Consider the following 24,339-nt stretch of genomic DNA (forward strand, 5'->3'; position numbering starts at 1 on the left):
TTACGAGAAGTTGAAATTATTGCGTTTAACGCATTTATACAACGGCTTTCTAATTTATTTTTCAAGTATTTAAATCGAGCATTTTTATTATTAAAAATAATTACTCAAAAACGTCAAAGATTAATTGTGCAAAACACAAGACGTGCGAGCCGGAGAGGAAACCTGAGACTGTCAGTGCAGACGGTATCCACACAAATAGATGCCGAGACGGTACAGGGATAATCGGCTGGAGAGCCAACCAGCTGTGACCGAGCTATATGCTGGTAGCTCCGCCTCCTTATGGCCCCCGCTGGTAACGACGCGGCGCGATGCATGCATCGTATGGCGTCGGCTAAGCGAGCTGCCGCCCGAAAGGATATGTTTAACTTGTCCAATGAGCCGCAAGGTGAGGGTAGGGTTTTTCCGAGTCGCGCGCCGCCCATGTATGTGCGTTGTTGCCAAGACGGAGAGTGCTAGAGGGTAGACGAGAATGAAAACGAACGCATAGATGCGAAGCCAGTATACTTTACTTATAACCCTAACTGAGTTAATTATGAAGAAATTTCACAGTTGATTTAAAAAAACAAAACATTACGATAATTGCAGTAACCCCTAATAAATAATCTCTGATTTTCTCGTTTCCGTATGAGCGAGTTTGTAACAGCGATTTATGAGGAAAATGCCAACCAGACTTTTGTTACTCCTGCATTGTTCCTGCTGACCGTTAAGACAGGCAATCAGGTTCGTCATAAGGCTAAAACGTATCTGCGATCCTTTTAATTAACGACTCTCTTAATTAACTCGCGTGCCCACTTTTCGAGAGGAGGGGTTAATTGCACGGAATAAAACTCGAAAATATAATCCACCGGCGAATTTATTTACGTCGCGTGTCGTTGCCACGATCATCAGCTTTTTAGGAAACAAACCTCCGACAGAGTTATTACGCTGTTTCACAGCTCTTACAATATGAGAAATTTTAATTAATTAACTTCCCTGTTCTTCTTTATCTGTTGCGTATCTACGCGTTTAAAATGTCTATACCATCGTAGGAAATATTTTGAATATTCGGGGCTCAAATAAAATTTCCACGGGTTGTCCCTCGAAAATATGATTTACGTTCGAGAATTTTGGGCCGAAAACGTAAACAAGCTCGCGCAGCCTTCGAGCCACTCGCACGACTTGTGTAGTACAATGACCCGTACTATGCCCGTAATATTTACGTTTGGTCCGATCATCTACTGCAGGCTATGCCTATAATATTTACCTTTGGCCCGAGCATCGATTACGTCACGAAGCAACTCGAGAAATTTTCCAAGAAATTTCTAGATTTCGTTAAATTATCGTAATACAACGTATGTCAAATCGTATATCAAATTAATATGAAAAATGACTACAGATTCCACCCGACAAATATCAACGTCTCTTAAATAACCGAAGAAACGCGTGAAAGAAAATTCCCAACTTCGACGCTTGTTTCTAAAAAGAAGGTTGCAGCTGACATTCGTCGAATCGCGTCGCGAAAATTTCAGGAAGCGGTGAGACGGCGAGGAAAGATGTTATGGTTATGATTATAAGGTATATTAACTCAAATCTATTTTTTACAAGTACTAAAAATTAATATACACATCATTGGTATTAATATATGTACCCGATTTTCATCAAAATTTCCTAAACGCTGCTGCTTGTATTAATATAATGCTAGTTCTTGTGTAAGTATAGAAGAAACTTGTTTATGTAATTCGTTTCTTACGGGCTACAGGGTCTGAGATTAAAGAAATTTTTCTGACCGTTTTGTTACAACCTTTGCTAAACCACATCATAAGAATAAGATAATAATACAGATCGTAATCATTATATATCGGCACATACTATCAATTTGATTGTGCAATTAAATAACATAATATCAAAAATAACCAAATGTTGGGATACTTTTGAGCGATAGTGTATATGTGTAATACAATATGGTTCTATAAATTCATTAACAATAAATCAAAAACAATGTTGTGTTACTTATTCTAATAAATAATCCAACCATTTAACTGTAAGATATTTGGAAAGCTCGTGTAACAAGCATACAATATGGCGCGCGGAAGATACCAACCACGTTCCTCTATGAGATTAGTGCAAATGTTTCAAGACCTATATACGATTAACATTTCACACAACGCTTTTATAAGATACGTTAATCCGTAAAAACGACCCGTCGCGGTAAATTTATACATAGAACAGAGTTAGAAAATACATAAGAACGACATTTCCTCTGAATATACGAAGGTAAAATGGTGTTAAACGCAAATTAATTGGTTAGAAAGAAGCGCCTTGAAGCGTACTAAAAGAGGTAGCTTACCCCGTTGAAATACTATGGAACGAATCCCTGTTGGACAATGGACAATCTGCTGCAGCCTGGAATTCTTTTTGCTCCCGTATTCTTCTTCTGTTTTGCGTGGTTTTTTTGCAACACTCGTGACATTTTCATTCAAACGTACACACAACGCATAAACGGAGAAAAACAAACGTTGAAAGTTACATCGCGTCACGCGAATCACTGACGCTACACTCATCGTCGAAAACAGGAATGAAACTAACGCGGGTGCAACACAGGGCCCGTGAAATGTAAACTATCGAACTACGTATAATAGCACATGAAAGTATTTCTATTGTATTGTATATATATGTATGTATATTCATATGTATATATATATATGTGTATATATATATTGATATGTATATATATATATAAGATTTATAAAATAAATGCTTGGTAAAATGTCTGTATTTTGATAAATAATTCCAATTAAAATAGAAAAATTTTTAATTGCGCTGCTTCGACCATACATATACATATACTTAATGTGACTTACTTTATATGAGAAAAATTCTATTTGTCAATTCCATATCGAAAGCTGATAATGTTAATACACAATGAAACGATAACCGAAAAATCCGAATATTCAGAACTTTTCACGATATATGATAAATAACATTATGAAATAAGTTAAATAATTGCCCCGTATTGCTTCCGACGTACGTTTGCGATTCTCGACGAGACTAAATATGGCAGTAGGAAATCAACCAATTACAGCTCTGGAAAAAAGTAAAGCGCGGGAAGAGATCGCGACGTCTAGCTTCCTGAGAATCTATTCTCGATCTCGATGTAAGCAGTAATCTTTCGATAATCGTTTTGCAAAATGGCGTGCCTTAAACGAAGCGTATAGTAAAATTCGCGTTTGAGAGACGCATGAGTAAACGATATCGAGGTATTTCTCGCGAGAAATTAACGTTTGGTTGCAAGATAACATGTCACGCATGTATTTTCGTCGAAAACTTTCCAGGGATGTGTATATGTACGTATCGAGTTACTTTGCTAAAGTTCGACGATAGACTGTGACTTTAAAACAGTGAGTGTGTAAGCCTGTGTTTGTTGTCCGAGAATTTAAAGAATATTTTGTTCATCCGTCATCTTTTGTTTACGTCGACTGCAATAGAGTGGTGTTTATGTTTTGTGGTAACTGGATGTCTCAAACAACAAACTCGAGATTTCAATGGATCTTCGGAAAGAAGTCGTAACCATTGGCCTTGGGTGAGTTGTGATTTCATAACTTTTTAATTCATAATTGATAGCATAAGGTTATTGTAAAACCGATGAAAATATAGATAGAAACCAATTGCAATTGAATATCTGGCTTGTCATGCACTATTGAAATTTTGCAAGTCACTAAAGTTACCAGTATTAATATGTTCCCTTGCACAAGTTTGACGATAAAACAAATGAAATTTTACTAATTGCAAGTTATTTCATTATCCTATTTAACGAAAAATTATAAAATCATAAAATAGAATTCTATATAATCTGTAAATCGTAACTTGTCAATCTACTAGTACATATATTGTAAATTGGCAGACTTTCGTGTGAGGGGTGCTAGATGTAACACTCATGCGACATTTAGAAAGATATTTAATTATAATCGTGAAAGGCGTTATTAAAATATTGAATTCTTATTATTGTTCCTTGCAACTTCGATTTTACGTACCATATTTAAAATGTACGTAAGGTGTAAAGTATATTAACAACTAACAGTCACAAAATTATTTCAAATAAGGATAATCATCCTAATCTCTACATATCAATTGTGATCTGATAAACAAGAATTCAAAATACAGTTAAACTGTGTTCTACATATGATAATTTCTTTCGGATGAAATTTAAATATATGTACATATTGTGATATTGTATCTATAATAATAACATGACTAATACAAAGTTTCGTATTACATATACTATATTTTTTAATATATTCTGTATATCTCATTTTATGACAACAGACAAGCAAACTATATTCCTATTATAAGCTTGGCTTTAATTTCGCATCGTTTCTCCTGAATATATCGTGAAGTTTCATCCCGTCAAAACTTTGCGTCAATCTTTTTTATCTTAACAGATTAAAGACAGTTGCAGAACGCCACGTTGTTTCGGGTTTTGTTTACATTTTCACCAAATAAAAAAAGTTTCGCAAAAAATGGTGGTTCTCGAGTGGCTACTATCGGCACGTCTGGTTACAATTTTCGTTTGCAATACTTCTGGCGAATTATTATAACGTACTGGGTCGAGAGTAAACAGTCGGTCGTCCCTGAAATTTGAACTGTTGAGAACGAGGTAATAACAGGGCAACTGGTTTGTTCCTGTGTATATACGTTTCTGAATAGTTTTCTACTTTAAATGAAATTAACTGCTACCCGACGGAGTTTCGACGTAGCGATAAATACGCCATTGAAAAAAGCGACGAATGCGAATGGAAAATACGTAAAGATTTTTTTGACAAAATAAAGAATCATTTCGTCAGATTTCAAGAAGAGTTTGAGTAAATTCAATTTCTGCTATTTGCTACTTGACTTATGTTTATGACACTAAAAGTTATCTTTACAAGCAGCGAAGTGATTCAGTTTTATTCTTAGTTCGGTTACTTCCAATTTTTTCACTTTCACATTGCGTATTACAATATTGATGTTAAAATATTATTATAGAAGCACATGTTAGGAATTTAATTTTTTGTTTGTCCTTTTCTCTCTTTTCCTTATTCTATTTTTGGATTTGTGGTGGATGATTTAAATAATGACGAGATGAGTTGATAATCGGTATTGTCAAATGTATTTAAAATTATTCCAAGTACAGAATTAATCGCGCAGGAGTTAAGGATGTTTTAAGGAATTCAGCGGTTGCCACTTATCGTTCACGCGCTGTTGCCGATACTGGGTACACTAACATCGTGGCGTCAAAAAGGGCGCGTTGCGATTCGCGAAAGGCGTTTTCGGTTTGCTCCGACCACTCGATTGGCCGCGAACAGCTCGTATGTATCTTTGCTCGCGGCTCCGCGTAGTTTGTTGCGCGGGTATACGCTTATATCGACACCGGTGTCTACGAGGAAAGAGATCCTTGATGCCCTGTCCGTCATGAAAATGCGACGGGATACCAAAGCCGTAACCGCATGCCGCGTTTACGGACGACTGGTCCCGTTTCGCCGGGTCCAGTTGCAAAGGGCCCGGCACTTCCTTGCGCGGTCTCGGAAGGCATCGTGATAATAACAGAGACCAGAGTTCTGCGGTCTGTCTTTCGAACTCGATCTGCGATGTCTCGACATGATCGCCGACGGCGACGAATGTCGAGGCTCAGCGCGGCGTTGCCGTTTGCCTTCCGTTCTTTCTGTTTCGATGGCGATAATTCGTTCTTTCTCTGGACATGATTCCTTTATCCGGTCGGCTATCCGCATTAAATTTTCCACTTTGGCATCTTCCAAAACCTCCAGGACGTACTGGACGTGAGCTGGTAGTTGATTTCTCGAAAGCGTGAGGATAGAATCGTCTGGCGAGGGGCTGGCGAGTTTTTTTAAGACTCGATAAAATTTTTTTTATTTGTCAGAATATTTACAATCACTTCTCGTTGAGAATTTTCACTAACTTCATTTGGTGTGGTACAATGACATGGTTTATAATAATTTATATTGTTGATTCTAGTTGGATCTAATGATTCGATCTAAAGGGTATTTTCTATTTAGTCTTGATACTTGATATTGTCAAATGTATTTAAAAGTATTCTATGTTCTGAATACACAATTGGTCGTAATCGTCGCTCGGTCGACGAGCACATTTTGATATGTACGCAACGATGCCTTTGCCCACCCAAATTGATGTGCAACGCCGACACGATACACAGACACGCAACGGATCCGAACGCTCATTTGTAAATTTTTTTTGCCGTCACATCAAAGAAATGATACGCATGTATGCAGCGGTGATTCGCAACAATGATACACAACGGATTCGATGATATGATAGGTTACTAGAAGAAATATACATATTTAGGATTAAGGTATAAAAAAATGGAGGTATGAAGGGACAAAAGATAGGATCACAAAGGTAGGTATGACAATGAGAAGTATGTGGAGCATTGTGAAAAGAATTGGTTTGAAAGGAAGGATTTGACTAGTTAAAGTAATTAAAAACGTAATTAGAAACAAAATGACCGTCAACGGGTTGTGTACCATTGCGTGCTTCCCATTCCATTGCTGAATTTTAAATTTTTGAACACGTAGTGGTCTAAACTATCGAAATAATAGATTGTCTCGTGAAGCGCCGAAATTTGCCGAAGTTGACCGATGTGCAGCCGACGGCTCGAGGCCGTTAGATAAACAAATGCGTCGCATCTTAAGGAATGTTTACGTCTAAATATGTAAATCGACGTTGAGTTACATTATATTCGAACAGCTAAAGAGAGAAAAAATAAGAGTAAATGCGGGGTAAAGGACAGAGAAATACGAGGAGAAAATCAGGAAAATGCAACGGGGTGAGATTAATGAAAAAATACTTGAGAGAAAAGGATTTAAAAGAGGAAGAATAGAGTTTCGGTAAAGAAAGATTAGAGTATGTACAAAGAATACCATAGTAAAACAATGATGGAAAATATATGCAATAAAAAGGTGCAGGTCAGTATCATATTGAAAACATTACAATCAAAGATAAAGGCAATCAAAGACAATCAAAGAAAAGGCTAATAAAATATAAGACTCAAGGTATAATAGTAGGTATAAATATATATAGTTTTATAGGTTACTAGAGTATTTGACAGCAAGGACAAGCGAAAGTAACCAAAAGCTTATTATTAGAGCAAGATGAGGCAATCCAGAAAGCAATAACATACGGGTTAGAGGAGCTCATTAATTATTAATACAGCTGATTGGCTAACTCATACGAATTTAAATTATTATATTCGTCCTCAATATATCTTGTTTGTTTGTTTCATATGTACGTTCTTCGCCCTTTAAGCGAAGTTTTTGTAATCGGTGTCTCTTTTGATTTGATTCTAGTAGACTACAATTTTTCAACAGTTCTATTTTCATTGCCACGGCTTCTTTTACAGTTATGTTGTAATATATGTTCTATCTGGAGGAACAAAAACGTGAGGATTTTCGTGGATAATTTATGACATACGTATTTGAAGACAAAAGACTATTTTTGAATGAGGGCAGCAGAACATCAATAATTTGTATGACCTCCACCTAACACAAATAACATATCGACGTATTCATGAAATTATGGCACTTTGAACGTTTCCTCATTTTAAGATACTGGACTTTAAAATAACGCTTCAGATTCTTTTTCCAATATTCATAAAACGTATTCTCAACATAAAAGAAAAGAAGATTTGCAAATGATATAAAAGAATTGTTACATTAGTGAAATAAATTGAATAATAATGTTATTAACAACAAATTAGTAGATAACTGAGGAAAAGCAGTACTTCCCAGACTGATAGTTGTTACCTTCAGCATTAACGTATGTGTATATACCTATATATATATATATATATAAAAATGAGAAAAATTTCCAAAAATTTACTATCATAAAAAGCATACTATTCCAAATGTTGTAATTACATTTAATAGCAGTAACATACATAGTTTTTAGTACAAAATTTATTTGTAAAGAATAATCAAAAAATTGCAACAATTAGTCCTATAGAAATTAAAAATTCTTTATTACTAATTTTATTACGTTTTGATGATAGTACAGGACAAGAATTTTGGAATCTGAAATCTTCTTTGTTGGTTTCATACATCTGGTTTCCTACTGTTGGTGAGTGATTTTTAGACTTTTTAGATTTGTAGATTTTCATCACTTGCTCTGAATCCTTTAATAACGTATCATAAACCGGAAATTTCAAAGAATTAGTTAATAACAATTTACCAACCGAACGGTATAACTTGGGGGACTTCCCTATCGGATACTGTCCCCCTCCACCTTTCCCTAGATAAGAACATACAGGCAGGGAGATGGCGATCAGTACAAAACACGCTGATTGTTAACTTAAACTGGCAAAAAATTAACCATGACGTGTCAAATGAGAACTCGGTGAGCAAAGAGAAGCAAGTAGAGGGGAATGTTTCTGAGGATTGCTACACGACTCGACAACATCTTTTTCTCTTTTTTTTTTTATTTGTTTATTATTACCAGATTACATATTTGTATTTTCCATAATAAACGCTGATTTCTGGTTGTGAGGTGGTTCAGGCAAAAGTACCGATACGCGACGGTACGACATAGCCGTGCAATATTACATTTCTTTTTCTTTCTCTTTTTTTAAAGATTACTTTTGTAACTTAAATTTAAGCCACTGTTGCGCTGTGCTTATGTACGATATTTCCATTTCTGTCCTGAAAGCCTGGTCGCAAAAACAGGACATGCTCGACAACATCGGTCCACTAAAGTTGGACAACTCAATCGCGAAATTTTCCTTTCACACTGAGCAATTGTCCGGGCTTCTCAGGATCGAGTTGACTTGGTAGTGGGATGAGCCTTTTGACGCCTCGACTCAAAACGCTCATTGCCGTTGCTGGATGATGCCGTCGGCGCCTGGAGGGACCTTGATGACTCGACCCAAAGGCCATTGCATTGAGGGCACATTATCCTCCCTGATGATGAAGATCGTGCCTTCTCTGATGCCGTGGTTGTCCTTGCTCCATTTATTACGATTGATCAACTCATTGAAATATTCCCGATGCCAGCGATTCTGGAAGTTCTGTTTTAATTGCTAAACGCGTTGCTATCTGAGGAGCCGGTTGAATGCACTGTCCCTGAAATCTCGTTCTCGCAGGCTCATTAATGAATCGCCAATGAGGAAGTGACCAGGAGTGAGGACCAGGAGGTCATTCGGATCAGTTTGAAACTAGCGGTCTTGAATCAAGGATGGATACCATTTCAATGATGAGTACTTTATTCCGGGTGATTTTGTCAGTTTTCCTGTTGTGAAGTTCATACTAGAGCAGTGCTTGACAATGGATTGATTGTTGTTTATCGTTCAAAACGCTGATCTGTATACTGTAAACGCTGTATGAGTGTCATTGGAATTGTCGATTGTCCACGTCACTGTTTACGTGTTCGTCGATGTTGGAGAATGATCCCCCGACTTGCGTTTCGTTGTAGATTTCCGATGATCAATCGGAGATGAGGAGGATGTCGAGGAGACTTTCGGGGATCCATTGCTCGACGAAAAGATTTGGGTGGATGTAACGGAATGATAATTTGAGTGGCCTTTTTCCTTATGCAACATCGTGTTATGCCATTCTCCACATACAAGACATGATCCGGCGTAACAATCTGCCGTAGAGTGCCCCTCTCTCAGGCAATTGATGCATAAGGATGCCGCTTCGACGTCTTTAAGGCGTTCGTTAATTGATTTAGACTTGAAAATATCACATTTCCAAATCTTGTGCGATTTTCCGCAGATGGGACATATCCGTTTCGTCCTTTTGACCGTAGAATCGGCCTTTGCCACATCCGAGCTGTGTACCAGTTTCTTAAGGAAGTTCAGTAGATGAGTATACTGAGGCACTTTTTTGTTAGGTAACGTGAATTGCCACTGTTGCATGATTTTTGCTGGTAATTTCGAACTGATGAGACTGATAATTATGCCGTTGAGAGCGACTGACTTTCCTAAATTATCCAATGATTGGAGATTTTCTTCGACCGTGTCAATTAAGTGGCTCAATGCCGTTGGAGATGCTTCATTCATTTTTCGAAAATTAATGATCGCGAGGCTGTGACGTAAAGCGGCGTTTCGTGAACAATCGAACCTCTCCGTGGAAGAGGCCGTATCGTCGGTGCTACCTTCGTTGATGACATAGTCGCCCTTATCTGTTGTCAAGGAGAGACTGTTATCGGGCGAATATTTTGCAGAAAATTGACTGTCTGTGGATATCAAAGGGGTTGATGATCGCTTGCCTTCTATGAGATTCACTAATCGAGTTGCCACGGATAGGTAATATACCAATGCTTCGCGCTCCAGAGTATTATCTTCTTCGTCAAGGTCGTATAAATCTTCCTGGGCGAATCGGAATTGTTTCCACTCGTTCTCGAGTTGGTCTTGATATATTATTAAATCACTAACGTCACACTTGTCGGACTGGTGATAATCGTCAATTTCTTTCATTATGAGCTTGATGTTGTCGAGATGCTGGTCGCGTATTTCTCGCAGGTAGTCGATGTTTGATGAGGCCGCCATGCTTTTGACGGCTGTTGGTATTGTGCAAGGAATAGGAATTGGCGAAACACTTTAAAGAGTTTACCTTGTTGCGAGATTTCGTCGTTGTTGGAACTTGCTATCTTGAAAACTGTGCACGTGTATCTGACTCGAAGGGACGAAAATGTTCGACCGATCGCGAAGAAGCGCTCTAACGATATGCTTAAATTGACGATAACACTTGGTTAACAAATTAAAATATGCACTTTATTTTAACAATCTCTCCTCGTACAACATAAGTTTTAGTGACGATAGTTAAAATGCCGACTGGTGGGCAATAAATTGAGATACTATCTGGTCGAGAAACCTGAAGCAACTAAACTCCTGTGACGATGATGTCGCGGAACAAGACTAGTTATGGGTGTGTCTAAGGCCACCGAATAAGCGGATTCGTTAAGCACAGTTTTCGTTAGGGAATTGAGGGCAACGGTTATCGTTGCCAATTGGCTAGGAAAAAAGGTGAATTGGTAGGGAAGGGTGTCACCTGCCTCCCAAAGAAGATCGCTAGTGGAAGGCATCATACATGGGAGAAATTAAATTATTTAATTTGTACTTTACTATTCGTCCAGCTGGACATTTGGTCAATTTTTCTAACTTAATTGCTAAATAACACGTGGATGGCTACCACCAGCGGGATATCATCTTCGAGTTTGACTATTTTATTTCTTTAGTGAGGTCACTGAGATGTTTTCTTTTTAGTCTTCTTTCTATGAGAGACTTTCCCGCAGTGGACAATAAATCTAAGGAAGACTTCGATTAAAAAGATACCTGTTTGATTTGAAGGACCTTAATTATAAAAGTACTAAGGTTTATGGCGAGTTCTTAAGATTATTGAGGGTGTCCAACAAAGATGTTGACTTCTGGCGGTCATCTTATCCGACGGATAGAGTCTGTTTTGTGTAGAAGGCTACAGGACGTAACACCTATAATCTTGCAGAAAATTAACAATTTGTCGTGGTATGATGTGGAGATAATTACGTCAATACGGTTGTGCTTGATGTTTAATTTTCTTCTTGTTCAGTTATATTTTTTATATCCGATAATGATATGCTTGAAAGTTATAGGTACATTACATGTTTCACATAGCCTGGTAGAGGGGAGAGCATTATAAAGAAGATGTGAATGTGACAGTTTGGTGTGTCCAGATTTAATTCAAGTTATTGCCAGTTGCTATTTCCTATTAAATTTAGAGTTTGTTATAAGATGATAAATGTTAGCAACTGATTTACAAAGTAACCTGCTGTATAATTTTTTCATGTTCAATTCTAAGAATGTCTCCACAAATATTCAATGTATTTATTAGTGTCCTGAAAAGTGTGGTATAGGGACTGTTCATTCATACAAAGCATTGATGTAATTTTCGCTTAAAAAATCGACAGGATTTATAGATATACCTGTGTGAAAATACTCACGCTATTGTTATTATCCTCCCACACTTGACTAATTTGTCATATAATTTGTGAATTACTATGTACATTGTCATGCTTTGTATCTTAGATTTCTAAAATAATGGAAAAAGAATTTGAGAAAATGATCAATTTAGAGTGAAAGGAACTAGCAATATAATTTTTTTTTATTATTTAATTTGTACTTTACAATTTGTCCAGCTGGACATTTGGTAAATTTTTCTAGCTTTATTGCTAAATAATAAAAGATGGATGAGTTAAAGCTTTGAGTTTGTCTATTTTATTTCTTTAGTCAGGTCAGTGGGGTGTTTTCTTTTTAGTCTTCTTTCTGTGAGAGTTTCTATGAGATGTATCTTTCTGTGTACCTGCTGATATTTCTTCTTTGACCATTGATATCTTTAAGTCTTTACATCTATCCTCGTTTCTGACATACCATGGGGCGTTGACTATTGTTTTTAGTATCTTCGATTGCAGCGACTCTAGTTTATTTATGTGCCTCATTGCTGCTGGCTTCCATAGTGGTATTCCGTACGTCCAAATTTGTTTTGTTATCGTTTTGTATATTTTTAATTTATTTCCTATGCTAAGTTTAGAATTTCGACTAGTTAGCCAGTACATCTGTCTTCTTTTTAGCCATATTTTGTCTATAATTGATTTAGTATGTTGCTCCTATGTAAGTTGTATGCTAAGTGGAGTACTCGGTATTTAACTTGCCTTGTTTGTATTATGTGAGTACCGTTCAATTGGATATTTTCAATTTTCTTTCTCTATTGTTGGTTTTAGGCGATCGTATAGTTGACTGGATAGTTGACTGGACATTCCATGGCCTTGAGACTGTAATTAATAAATACATACATATATATATACATATATAAAATTCATATTCACATATGAGATGGCACATTGTACACTTTTACATTATTATAACAATGATAAACGTTCTGCAACATTATATTTTGTTATTATTAAACACAACATGCCTAGTCTATGGAAACGTTAATATTACTTGACGTAAATTAAATTTTGTAAAATGTGAATATGAATAACTTCAAGCGAACCGTTTATTGAATTATTCTAGAATATAGAATAGAAATAGAATAGAAATAGAATTCTAGAATATAGAATTATATATTGTGTCAATTTATTATTCATGGTATTATAGCATCTTATAGTTATTGTATACTTAATGTTGATTCGCAATTTGTACTATTCAAGATCATGAGGAACACTGTATTTGGCTATCATGCTTAATTAGTGAATCTATCGATGTAACGCCATTTCCAATGTTGATGTTAAATATGTGATATCTTGTAAATCTCAACATTTTGAACAACTTCTTCCTAAGCATATAACCGGCGGTTGGTTTTAGTTTACAAGTTATATGAAAAACTATCCCGCGACTTAGTTTTTAAGCTGAGTTGAAGCGATTAAGCAAACAAATGCTGACCTTGCGAGGTGGCGTGTTAAGACTTGGCAATTGCCGTGGTAAGACGTGCCTTGTTTTGCTCTGTGTATTCTACTGTTACCAACCTAGTTCTCTCGGACTGTTTTACATTCTTGTGAATAAGTGTCCTGTTGAACTCTATTACACCTATAAAGATCACTGTATAAGCGCTATACAGATTGTGGATTAGTGATAGTGACAAACCTGTGACTTGTGTATCTTGTGGAATTAGTTTCTATTCAGGCTCTTTATGCTTGATGAGATCTGGCCATTCTTAGTCCACTGACACACTCATAAACTGCTTTGATTCAACCTCAACGTTCTCAGATTTCCACGGATCGGATGACAATTCTTTATCATCGTCATTCGATCATCTACAAGCCTCTCCTCATGCTGCTTTATCCGAGATTAATACTAAACTTGATCTCTCCACCAAAAGAATGAATCAAGGAAGTCAAAGACTCAGTGGACGCAAAATTAAATGATGTTTCCATTGCGTTTACTGAACTGTTCCAAGAGTTCCGATATTGGAATTTAAACTATTGTCAGCTTCGTCCTTCGTGGAGACATGTAAATACGAAAAAATATATATATGAAAATTCAAAAGAGAAAAAGGTTCAACAAGTTCAACCTTCTTCTATTTAACATTAACGAACCTGTTTGCCTATGCCTGATGCGGATCTGAAGGTGGTGGAAGTTTTCAAAGTGGTATTGGTAAGTCCTTTTTTCGTAGCCTCACATGGCCAATTCTGTTAATATTATGCATAAGTATCTATGTAAATAGATTCATATATATATATTTGTTTATTTATTTATTGTTATATATTTGTTATAATTATCTATTATTATTGTTTTTATCATTCTATATGTACGTATAATGGTAATGGAATTAACATGAAAGAAAGATATTTAAAATGTCCTCTTTTCATATCAATAACAATCATGGCTACTTGTTTGTAGATTTGTAGTCCATCTAGCTGAAAGTAAACTACCATGATTAAATTAACTGAGAAAAATAACAATATAAGAAACTAGGGAAAGATTCCCAAATTTTCTTTTATGACAAAATTATAAAAAAATATATTTTCATAAAAAGAATCTACCTGATTTTGTAAAACTACATATTTATATATCCAAACATTATTACGATTTAGGATAAAAATAAAATCACTATAATGCAACATAAAAACATGTGTAAGAATTACTGAAATCTTCTTTATCGATATATGCCTCACGTGAATTATTAAACTCTTTGATTTTTCTGTAAACAGCGAGATGAAAAACAAAAGTTATAAACATGTGGTCGATAAACTTACTTGAACTTCATGATTTTGAAATTATTTAGTTTACTAGTAAAAGCCTCTGTAGCTTTGTTCACTCGTTTATTTCTTTACTTGTATCTGTCTTACCTCTTAAGCCTCCGAGAAATATTTGCGCGATACATATCGTGACTCCATCTAGCACGCAATTGCCTATCAAACGTCTCCCCTCTCTATCGGCACATATGCATTTACACATGACTGTTGTTTAATTCTCACTAATATTTCTTTAATAAATACTTTATCAAATAGCCACCGTTTGTGAATAAAAGACGCTAAAATTAGTATCAACTTCCCAAGTTGGTATGACATTCGCATTGGGCTACGAAAGTCCATAAGGTAATTTGTCTATTCTCATATTTCGTCCGTGATAATATAGTAGTATTGTAGGTTGCAGATTCAAGATCATACTGCGCTACAAATCCTAACGAATAAATCAAAGTGGTATGGTAACAACCAATTTGTAAAACACAACTTCCGACATTAATCTCTTAGGCATTATGCGCCATCTTATATTACGACGCGCTACTATAATAACTCACTCTACTGACTTATACGCTCACTGTTTGAACTAAATAATCATTTTCATTTGTCTTGCTTCATACTTCTTTTACCCTCACAACGTTCTATAACAGTGTTAACAATATACAGACAGAATATATAATCTTCGTTTTTGATACGCCAGTGTCAAGTATCAATTGTTGCTTCTCGTTAATATAAATATACCATTATCGAATATACCATTCACCGAAGGATAGCACTAAATACAAAATCCTAACTTATCGATCGCAGTGTTTTATGGTCGTCACTTTGTAAACCTCAAATCCCGACATTAAGCGTCTTACCCACTCCAGGAAGTAGATTTCCTCTTTGACTTACCAGTGGTACAAAATTTTGCAACTAGATAGTTGTTCCCAGACTAGTGCTGTACCACGCGGCTAAGTGGTGAGCTTAACTAACATTAGCATATACAAGGACCTACAAAATTAGGGATCTGCTCCGTGATAATAACAATATAATACAATACTATAAGATAAGATAAGAACAATATAATATTAATAATAAGTTTCTTCCCCGCTGTAATTCTAATCTAATCTTTCGCTTTTATACATCATCCGAATTTTGTGTTGAACATAACTTTATAATTTATAATTTTAAATAATTATACATAATATTTGCTATACTTCATAAAATGTTTAAAAAAATATTGTAAAGGAGAGTGATTTATAAATTAGTTAAATTTCTTCATTTTTAATTTTTATTATTATGCAAAATTCTCGTTAAGCTTTGTGTTGTGGAATAGGTTCTTTTCTAATAATATGACGTTGATCGATAAAAATAGCGGTTTATTGTGTACTATCATTTTGAACAGCATTCATCAGTACAGTTAAAATGTTATTCATTATTGTACGTACACTGAATAGTATATAAATATCGATTTATACCAATAATTTTAAAAGACTAATTTATATGAATCAATCTTTATAAACATTTAATATCATTAACATAAGATTTGGCACATTGAACATTTACCTAATATGATTTTTCTAAACAAATAGTGAGACCTTTCATGCTTGTGTAAGTATAATTATATATTTTGTTCCATATTTCGTAATGCTTTATATTTCATACTTTATAATAATGTGCTATTAATAATTTAAATATATTTGATTCCTCAAATCTAGATTTTAATAATATAAACAAAATAGAAAGAATAATTATTGCATTATATAACACAAAAGTTTTGAGCTAATATATCACATATCAAAATTCATATATAAATTATTTTCTCTCTATCCATTCTTTTTTTCTTCCACGCACGCACGCGACGCACGACGCACGCCCGCAAAACACACACACATATACACATTATTTTCATTGAGATAATCGTGTCACATATTCTTGATTAATAATTTCAATATTTCATGACAATTAATGTTATTAAGAATATAAAAATATGTTAATATAATATTGTTATAATTTCATAGTATGGTTGTACTATCAAGTAATACCTGTTATTACTTACAAGAACCTTGGTTATAAAAATTATTTAATTCAAGAAAACTTAACATTTTTGCAAAAGCTTGCAAAGAACTTTTTTAAAATAAAATACTAAGTAAGAAAATAATAAGTAATAATAAGTAAATAATAAGTAACAAAATTTACCAGTCTCTTATCTCATAAGTAGTTTGTTACATTGTTATATGACACTTACATAAGCGTAAAATGGCCTCCTATTCTAGACACGATTGTATATCACATGTAGGATCACAACACTGTTACGATTTGCATTTGCAGATAGATTGATTATATATCAGTTACAAAGAGTTTTTGTTAAACATTCAATAGTAGGGCACTTTAAACTTGAATTGTTATTACTATTAATTATCAATTGGTGCAATAGATGTAGAATAAAATCTTCTTATTTATGAGTGATTTGTCTACTAATACGATATTCTTTTATATACAAATATCAGGTATTTCTTTTAGGAAACAGTAGCTCTTTTCTAAAGATTCATTATTCCATTAAATTGTAAAATATTTTGCTTCCGATTAAAATAAAAGGAACTGAAAACATTATCAAAATAATGTATTTAAAAACTAATCTAATCTGAAAAATAGAAACATTTTTCAATCAAGATATATTCTTTAGAAGAATATTTCCTGTGTAAAATTTCTCTTTAGAAATGTAGTATATGTACTTTTATATATAAGTTATTAGAACACACATTCATGTTTGAGAGAACATACTGATCTATTGCTATATTCATTTAAAGGATATTTTAACTGTCTTTTATCTCTTTTTGCTTTTTCTATCAATTACATTTAAATTTATACTATATTTTTGTGATTATTTGTTCTTTTCTTCTTCATTATAATATTATGAACAAATAAGATTTCCTTATTTGAATTCTGAATAATTGTAAAACTGTAAATATATTTCTATAAGATTTAGAATATAAACTCAGATAAAATATAATGTTTTAAAAATATCCATTTTGGCATCTCAATTCTATAATTCTCAACTTAACAATATATTGCTTTATATATAAGGATTATTACCTCTTTTCACATGTATATTATAATTAGGATAACTGCCTAAATATTGATGTCGTGGGCTTACTGATGGTTGTTTTGTAATACTCGCCATTGCGCAACCCATGATTAGTTCCAAACCTCTGCACACAGTTTGATATATAAACCAGGGCCATGGTCTGGGATATTGTGTGATGATTAGTTGTATACCATGTTTTGTAGTCTCGGCTAGGAGACCTATATTAAACAAAAAATTTGTAGTTTTTTACAAAAATGTTCCTTTTCTCAAAAATCAAATTTGTTATTTAGCATTTAATACATTTATGCTAGTAATCTTATATTTTATATTAAATTACCGTATGGCCCAAAAATACGTGCTACGTCTGTAATGCATAAAATGATTCCTAAAACCGCAGTTGCATATGTTACATTTAATACTTTTCGAATTTGCGATCTCCTAACTGCCGCTGTATTTTCTTCCAACATATGTAAAGGCGTATCGGATTTAGTCCTATTGGCATACGCAATATGATTTAATATTGAATGAAGCGTAAAATCGCTATTCTGAAAAAAAGTATTCAACCTTGTAAAATGATATAACCAAAGTTAATTTTAGAGACAAACATTAAATTAAAATAAAAATACCCCAACTTTTCCGTCGACTTTAGTATTTTCGGGAAGCAAATTAGTTTCGACCGTTATATCTTCAACATCTTCTTTCTCTTTTTCATTTTTCCAAGATAAATTTTTCTTTCGTAATTTTCCATCATCATCTTTATCTTTACTTTTTTCTGTCATTAGAGCTGCTTTTTCACTACAATCGGGTTGATCCGAATCAGATTCAGATTTTTCTTGTATCTCTATTTTTTCAGGAACTATGCTACGACCGTGAGTTGGACTTCTACTCAAGCTTCTAATAGTAATATCACTACTTCGACGATTTAAATCCAGTGGCTTGACGTGAACAAATTCCGAATTACGTCGAAAGGAAATATCTGAATTTCTACGTATCTCAGTTCGGGGAGTAAAACCGCTAACATCAGAATTACGTCTTGAACCTAAAATATAAATGAAGTATAATTGAAATAAAAGTTTATTTATACTAAGATTGATAACCTATATGTGTGCATATGTGTTATTGTTAGGTTTTATCTACCTGTAGGACTTAGGTCCACGACTTTTGGCAATTTATGAAGATCGGTCGGAGGTAACATTCGCCTAGGTGTTCTGTTCCCAAAATCGCTATTCCTTTTTAATTTAGCAGCAAATTGAGAACTTCTATTCTTTTCATGTGAAAAATCAGAACATCGTCTTAAATCCCTAATATTTCCTAAAGGTGTCACATTTTCAGAATATCTTCGAGACATCTTGTCCGGAGATCGTCTTCTATCAATCTCAGGTGAATGTTTAGGACTAAAGTCAGAATTGCGTCGACATTCCGATGTGAAACCATCCTCTTCATTTATAAATCTAACACTACACTCTGAATTTCTACGAGAGGATCTAGACGCATCACTGTTTCGTCTACTAGCTACTGAACTTCTACGGCTTGGACTAGATACTGTTATTATAGGTAAATTTGTTGCTGATGGCGTAGGTGTTGGGGGTCTAACATATACTTCTGGTACAGTCGACTTGGGAATTGTTCTGTCATCTTGGGATGACATACTTTTACAAGGTGATTTGTCACATTCTTTTTGAACCTGTTCCTCTTTTTCTGTTATTTTCATAGGTTGATCTATGGTATTAAAGTAAAAGAAGTTTAAAAATATATTGCTTCTATACCTATACTTTTTCATCTCTCATTTACCTTTAGGATTTTTGTCCAAATCATTTGTAAGGGTTGCAGGTTCTGTTATTTCAGCATCTTTAATTTTGGGATTGAGCAAAGTAGGTACTAAGGCAGTGGCAACAGATGATGCCAAGTTATTATAAGGAGCTAACATTGCCAATTGCATAATACCTAAAACAACACTTAATATGAAATATTTAAATAGTTGTTTAATACCTATATTATCAATATTAGGTACTGAAAAAAGTTCGTGTGAATTCCTAGAACAAAATACAAATATTCCGAGTCTTTTATAACATAATTTTATTTAACAATATAATCATCATTTATTATTTTTGCGCATTTCTTCGTTGTAAAAACTTCGATTTCTATTTGCAAAAAATGAACTAATTACTGATTTGACTATGGCATCATTTTTAAAATTACTATTTGCAAATTTAACATTGATCAAAATAGTTGATAGAGGAGACAGATCTGGCTTGTAAGGAGGATGCGGTAGAAACTTCTATCCATTCCTTATTTTTTGGTGAGTTGAAGGAAGAACGAGGTCATGTGTTATCGTGTACATCTTTCCTGTTTCCGAATATTGGATGAATTTTTTTGAATTGTATACCAACTATATAGATTAAACTTTTTGCTGATACTAACTTTATACATTGTATTATACAAATTATTGACCGAAATTTGATATCAATTCATTGGTAACCGAAAAAACTACACAAACCTTTTCGAGTAACTAATAATAACATTACACCTTATAATATAATATAATATCTATTATAATATATATATTACAATAGATATATTACCCATATTATTAATACTTATTAGTTAATTATATAAAGTCTTATTTTTTACCATAATTTTAAATAAACTGAAGTTAGCTTATAGAAACAAACCTTTTTGATGTGTATTAGAATTGTCTCTCATTAACATACTACTTGGCACAGATTGCAGTAAATGAATTATCTTATATCCTGCATGTAGAAATGTTAAGTACAATAAAATACTCCAGATAAGGAACACTGTTTGGACCACATACTTTACTATATAACAATTATGGGAGGTAAGAGCAACGTCACTAGCAATTACAAAAAAAAAGTGTCCTGTTATGATTATACTGAGACAAGATTCTTTTTGAATCTTCTCTGGTCCAAATTTAAGCTGGAAATATATTTTACTATATATTAAATCAGTTTTGTTTAATGTTCAATTTTTTCTAGAACACTAAACTTACCTGAGTTAATTGCAGAAAAGCCAGTTGTATGAGACTGAAGGCAGATGTTACACATGGAAATCCAACATCCCAAATAATGGAACCAATAATTTTGGGCATAATATTTTTAAAATTATATGGATCTATGAAGAGGCATGCTGCTCTTGATGCTCCAAGTATACATAAAAACATATTAATTGTGGACATAAAAGGCCGGCTTGATATAAGAGACCTAAAAGAAAATACAATATTTTTCAATACTTTTGTAGTTCTGTATATCTGGAATAAGATATAATTTCATACCTTAAGTGTAGAATAGATAAAAATGTGTAAAATGCAAGTACAAAGAAGAGGCAGGCAAAACCATATGTATGTAAAAGAAAAATCCATTTTAGCTCTTGATGTATTGATGTGATTGATGGAGTAATGATTAGTAATTTGTCTAAAATTGAAGATGTTGACAAGTTTGAGACACAATTTTGCCCAGGTATTGGTGTTGATAATGATATATTTATACCTATAGATAAAGTAGAAGTGATTAAATAATTATAAAATATAAGTTGAGGGATAAAAGATAATTATAAAATTGATCCTTTTTTTCTTATTATGTCTCAATTTTTAATTACATCTGTTATGGAGAATTACTTTCACATATATGTACTTTTTATCATAATGTGAAAAAATTAATACCAGTAATAAAAAAAAACAAAGGGAAAAAATATCAAAATATAAGAAACCACTGACCACGGGTCCAATTAGTCAGCTTATCCATAATCTTTGGATTGAAATTCACAGCACATCACTAACTTTTTTCTGATACTTAAATCCTGTTAACACACAATCGAATTTTTTTTTATTCGAACGATCAACTTATTGCAACAACGGATTTTGAAATGTGACTGCAGCAACAGGCTTTGCTTATAGTGTAGTCCGATTAGCACCCCTTCTCCAATTCGCGGATACCTACAGTCTCATCCGTTTCTCTCACCCTCTTGCTAGAAATATTGATTTTGCACAAAGGATGATTGGAGGGAGAATTCAGACTATCCTGAGCTTTACGCTTGTCCATTGTTCTTTAGAATATAAATAGAACATTACTAAATTTATCAAATTAATTCCGTTTTATTATTTATTATTATCTCTTGTTGCAATCATGCATATAGCATTTCGATATTTAAAAACTTTGCATTTTTCAATTATAAATTGTCCTAAAATGAAAAATCGTCCTTTTCCTTCTTAAAAACTTCTTTGACTTAAGTTGATCGGAAATTCTATAAAATAAAAATTTGATCCTTGCTTTTAGGATATCTTAAAACTTTCACAATTGTTTATTATTAACAATTGTAATTATGATATCAATTTTTGATTTTTATATACATTTTCCTATATCAGACATATCTAATATAACGATACATCGTTAATGAAAATTTATTCGAATCTAATATTACAAATTATCCATAGTAAAGAGTTTATACTATTGTACATAATGGACAATGATGCAAGCTAACTGTATATGTATTTAGATTCAAATGTCCTACGCTTGATTAAACGAATCTTTCCGATTATTCCTATTATAAAATGCTTATGAAATATATTAACAAACGCGTGACAAACGGGTACATCGTAAATTTATTATTTTGTATACATATAAATACATACATTGAAATATTGTAATATCTGATGCAGACCATTCATTAATGTTTAGAAGTATTGATTTGAAACAAATTTACCGAAGGTATTAGTAACTATTATGAAAGAATTTTAGCTTAAATTTTTCTAGTAGTATAAAAAAACTTAGTAACATAAAGTTAATGATTAAATTAAGAAACAGTATTAAGCATTAAACAATTCTTTATTACAATATTACATTTACATTGTATTTTCTATAACTGAATTTATTTCTTAGATATTTTACTATACTTTATAAGCTTATTTACTTTAATAATAAATTGTTAGAAATAGTAAAACGATAAATACATTTTTTGTCTGTATACATATGGTAATGGATTATGATGAAAAGTATGTTATGACTTTATGTATGTAATAATATGCTATAGAAGTTAATGAAGTTGACATGCTCTAACTGCAATTAATTGCAAAAGAATAAATAGAGGGCTCAAAACTTCTGAATATTCTAAAGGACTTTGTCCTGATAGCTTTCTACACAGGAGATATTTAAAAACAAATATTAGGATCAACAATACGAGACTCCATAATCCTCTTAAAACAGCAGCTTTGACCATTCCTTCCATATGCATTCTTATGAAAATAATTGCACAAAAATAAGCATTCAGACCATCAGCAACAAAAAGTGGTGAGAATACTATCCACCATCCTGTATTGCCCAGGAAATAATTTTCGTCCAATCTAAGAGCTAGTAACACTGAGAAAATTGTTAATGAAACTAAATTTATCCACATTTCAAAAATAGTCAGTCCTAACCAATGTTCCAATTCATTTAAAGTAAATATCATTTTAAAGCAATTAAAAATATCTAATTATAGTATCTAATAATAATTAAATATCTAATTACTAATTTGATTTTATATTTTCATTTATTGTATTATCAGTTGTCTTTTGTTACTTATTGTAAATTGTTTTTATTAAAGAATCTTGAGTATTTTTTAGAAAGTTATATTTTATTCTTGATATTTAAGGGTACGCAGCGAAAATTTTCGAAACACTCGAATATGTACTGCTGAGTTTTTTCGATTAATTATTTCATAATCTGCGTTATCATTAACAGGTTCAAAATCATCTGAAATAAATAAAAAATTATTTTAATATAATATGTAATATTATGAATATGGTTTGTATCTTTTATATGTAATATTTATATACCAATAAGAGATATCGTAGAAGTCTTGACTTCTAATTCTATGCTATCATAATGATTCTTCTTTAATTGTAGAGCCAAGCTACATGCTCTTTGTACGGCAGCACCAAGACCATGAATAATCACTTCGGAGGTACCATTATTTAAGTGTTTTTCACATCTTTTTAATTGAGCCTTATATTATGGAAATATAGAAAAAACAATTAAAATTAAAGAAAATGTAATTGTAAAAATATCTTACAATTATTATTTCACTGATGATTTACATAACTGTATAAGGAACTATATGAACTTGTATTTAATATAAAACTCCAGATGTATAAATTCAATAAATGGAAGAAATTTTATAATTGCATATTTATATGTTTTGGTCAGTAGATAACGTAATAAGAAATTTCATGATAAAATCTATAGGAATGAGACTTTATTCTCGTACTTATTAACAATTAACAATTAACAGTGTTAAAAGTAAAGGTTATACGTTCATGCTAAAAATTACCTTAAAGTTTGTACTATTAGTAATATATATATCGTTATTCTTCCGTTTCTTCTTTGTATCAAAAGGTTGTCTCTTCTTAATAATATAATCAGAAGACAGTAATTTTTTACGTTTCACTGTTGGATTATTTCCCTTTCTTGGAAAGTTCACTTTTAACTTGGGACGTTCGTGTATATCGGCCATTCTGACAAATACTACACGCGACTTTCTGTTGATTTTTTATTTGTAACAGAAGAATTCGA

The 24,339-nt window shown here is 33.1% G+C and overlaps 3 protein-coding genes and 1 long non-coding RNA gene across 4 annotated transcripts; all 4 read right to left on the bottom strand.

The window, feature by feature from the left end:
- Positions 1-12,650: 12,650 nt before the first annotated feature.
- On the bottom strand, positions 12,651-13,965 carry LOC126926568 (uncharacterized). Its single transcript, XR_007714680.1, has 3 exons — positions 13,604-13,965; positions 13,403-13,546; positions 12,651-12,789 (listed from the first exon to the last, which is right to left on the bottom strand). It is a non-coding gene; the product is annotated as an uncharacterized LOC126926568 (long non-coding RNA).
- Positions 13,966-16,047: 2,082 nt separating this feature from the next.
- On the bottom strand, positions 16,048-21,796 carry LOC126926542 (uncharacterized). The gene is made up of 9 exons (XM_050742882.1): positions 21,507-21,796; positions 21,066-21,279; positions 20,784-20,994; positions 20,446-20,710; positions 19,565-19,717; positions 18,911-19,492; positions 18,400-18,812; positions 18,111-18,318; positions 16,048-17,991 (listed from the first exon to the last, which is right to left on the bottom strand). Exons 1-9 carry the CDS (start codon positions 21,532-21,534, stop codon positions 17,762-17,764), a joined length of 2,304 nt encoding a protein of 767 aa, XP_050598839.1. The 5' UTR covers positions 21,535-21,796; the 3' UTR covers positions 16,048-17,761.
- Positions 21,797-22,595: 799 nt separating this feature from the next.
- LOC126926564 (transmembrane protein 203) lies at positions 22,596-23,248 on the bottom strand. The gene has a single exon (XM_050742938.1). It carries the CDS (start codon positions 23,234-23,236, stop codon positions 22,823-22,825), a length of 414 nt encoding a protein of 137 aa, XP_050598895.1. The 5' UTR covers positions 23,237-23,248; the 3' UTR covers positions 22,596-22,822.
- Positions 23,249-23,298: 50 nt separating this feature from the next.
- LOC126926563 (ribonuclease P protein subunit p20-like) lies at positions 23,299-24,280 on the bottom strand. The gene is made up of 3 exons (XM_050742936.1): positions 24,098-24,280; positions 23,604-23,772; positions 23,299-23,520 (listed from the first exon to the last, which is right to left on the bottom strand). Exons 1-3 carry the CDS (start codon positions 24,278-24,280, stop codon positions 23,402-23,404), a joined length of 471 nt encoding a protein of 156 aa, XP_050598893.1. The 3' UTR covers positions 23,299-23,401.
- Positions 24,281-24,339: the final 59 nt, after the last annotated feature.

The sequence above is a fragment of the Bombus affinis genome, chromosome 18 (assembly GCF_024516045.1).
Source record: "Bombus affinis isolate iyBomAffi1 chromosome 18, iyBomAffi1.2, whole genome shotgun sequence".
NCBI classification, from domain to species: domain Eukaryota; kingdom Metazoa; phylum Arthropoda; class Insecta; order Hymenoptera; family Apidae; genus Bombus; species Bombus affinis.

Coding starts and splice junctions, on each gene's coding strand:
- LOC126926542 (XM_050742882.1), bottom strand. CDS start 21,534: ATGGATAAGCTGACTAATTGGACCCGTG. Junction 19,718..20,445: donor TTCTAATACACATCAAAAAG/GTTTGTTTCTAT, acceptor GTGTTGTTTTAG/GTATTATGCAATTGGCAATG. Junction 18,813..18,910: donor CGTGGACCTAAGTCCTACAG/GTAGATAAAACC, acceptor TTTATATTTTAG/GTTCAAGACGTAATTCTGAT.
- LOC126926564 (XM_050742938.1), bottom strand. CDS start 23,236: ATGATATTTACTTTAAATGAATTGGAACATTGGTTAGGACTGACTATT.
- LOC126926563 (XM_050742936.1), bottom strand. CDS start 24,280: ATGGCCGATATACACGAACGTCCCAAGTTAAAAGTGAACTTTCCAAGA. Junction 23,773..24,097: donor CTAATAGTACAAACTTTAAG/GTAATTTTTAGC, acceptor CCATAATATAAG/GCTCAATTAAAAAGATGTGA. Junction 23,521..23,603: donor TTCTACGATATCTCTTATTG/GTATATAAATAT, acceptor TATTTATTTCAG/ATGATTTTGAACCTGTTAAT.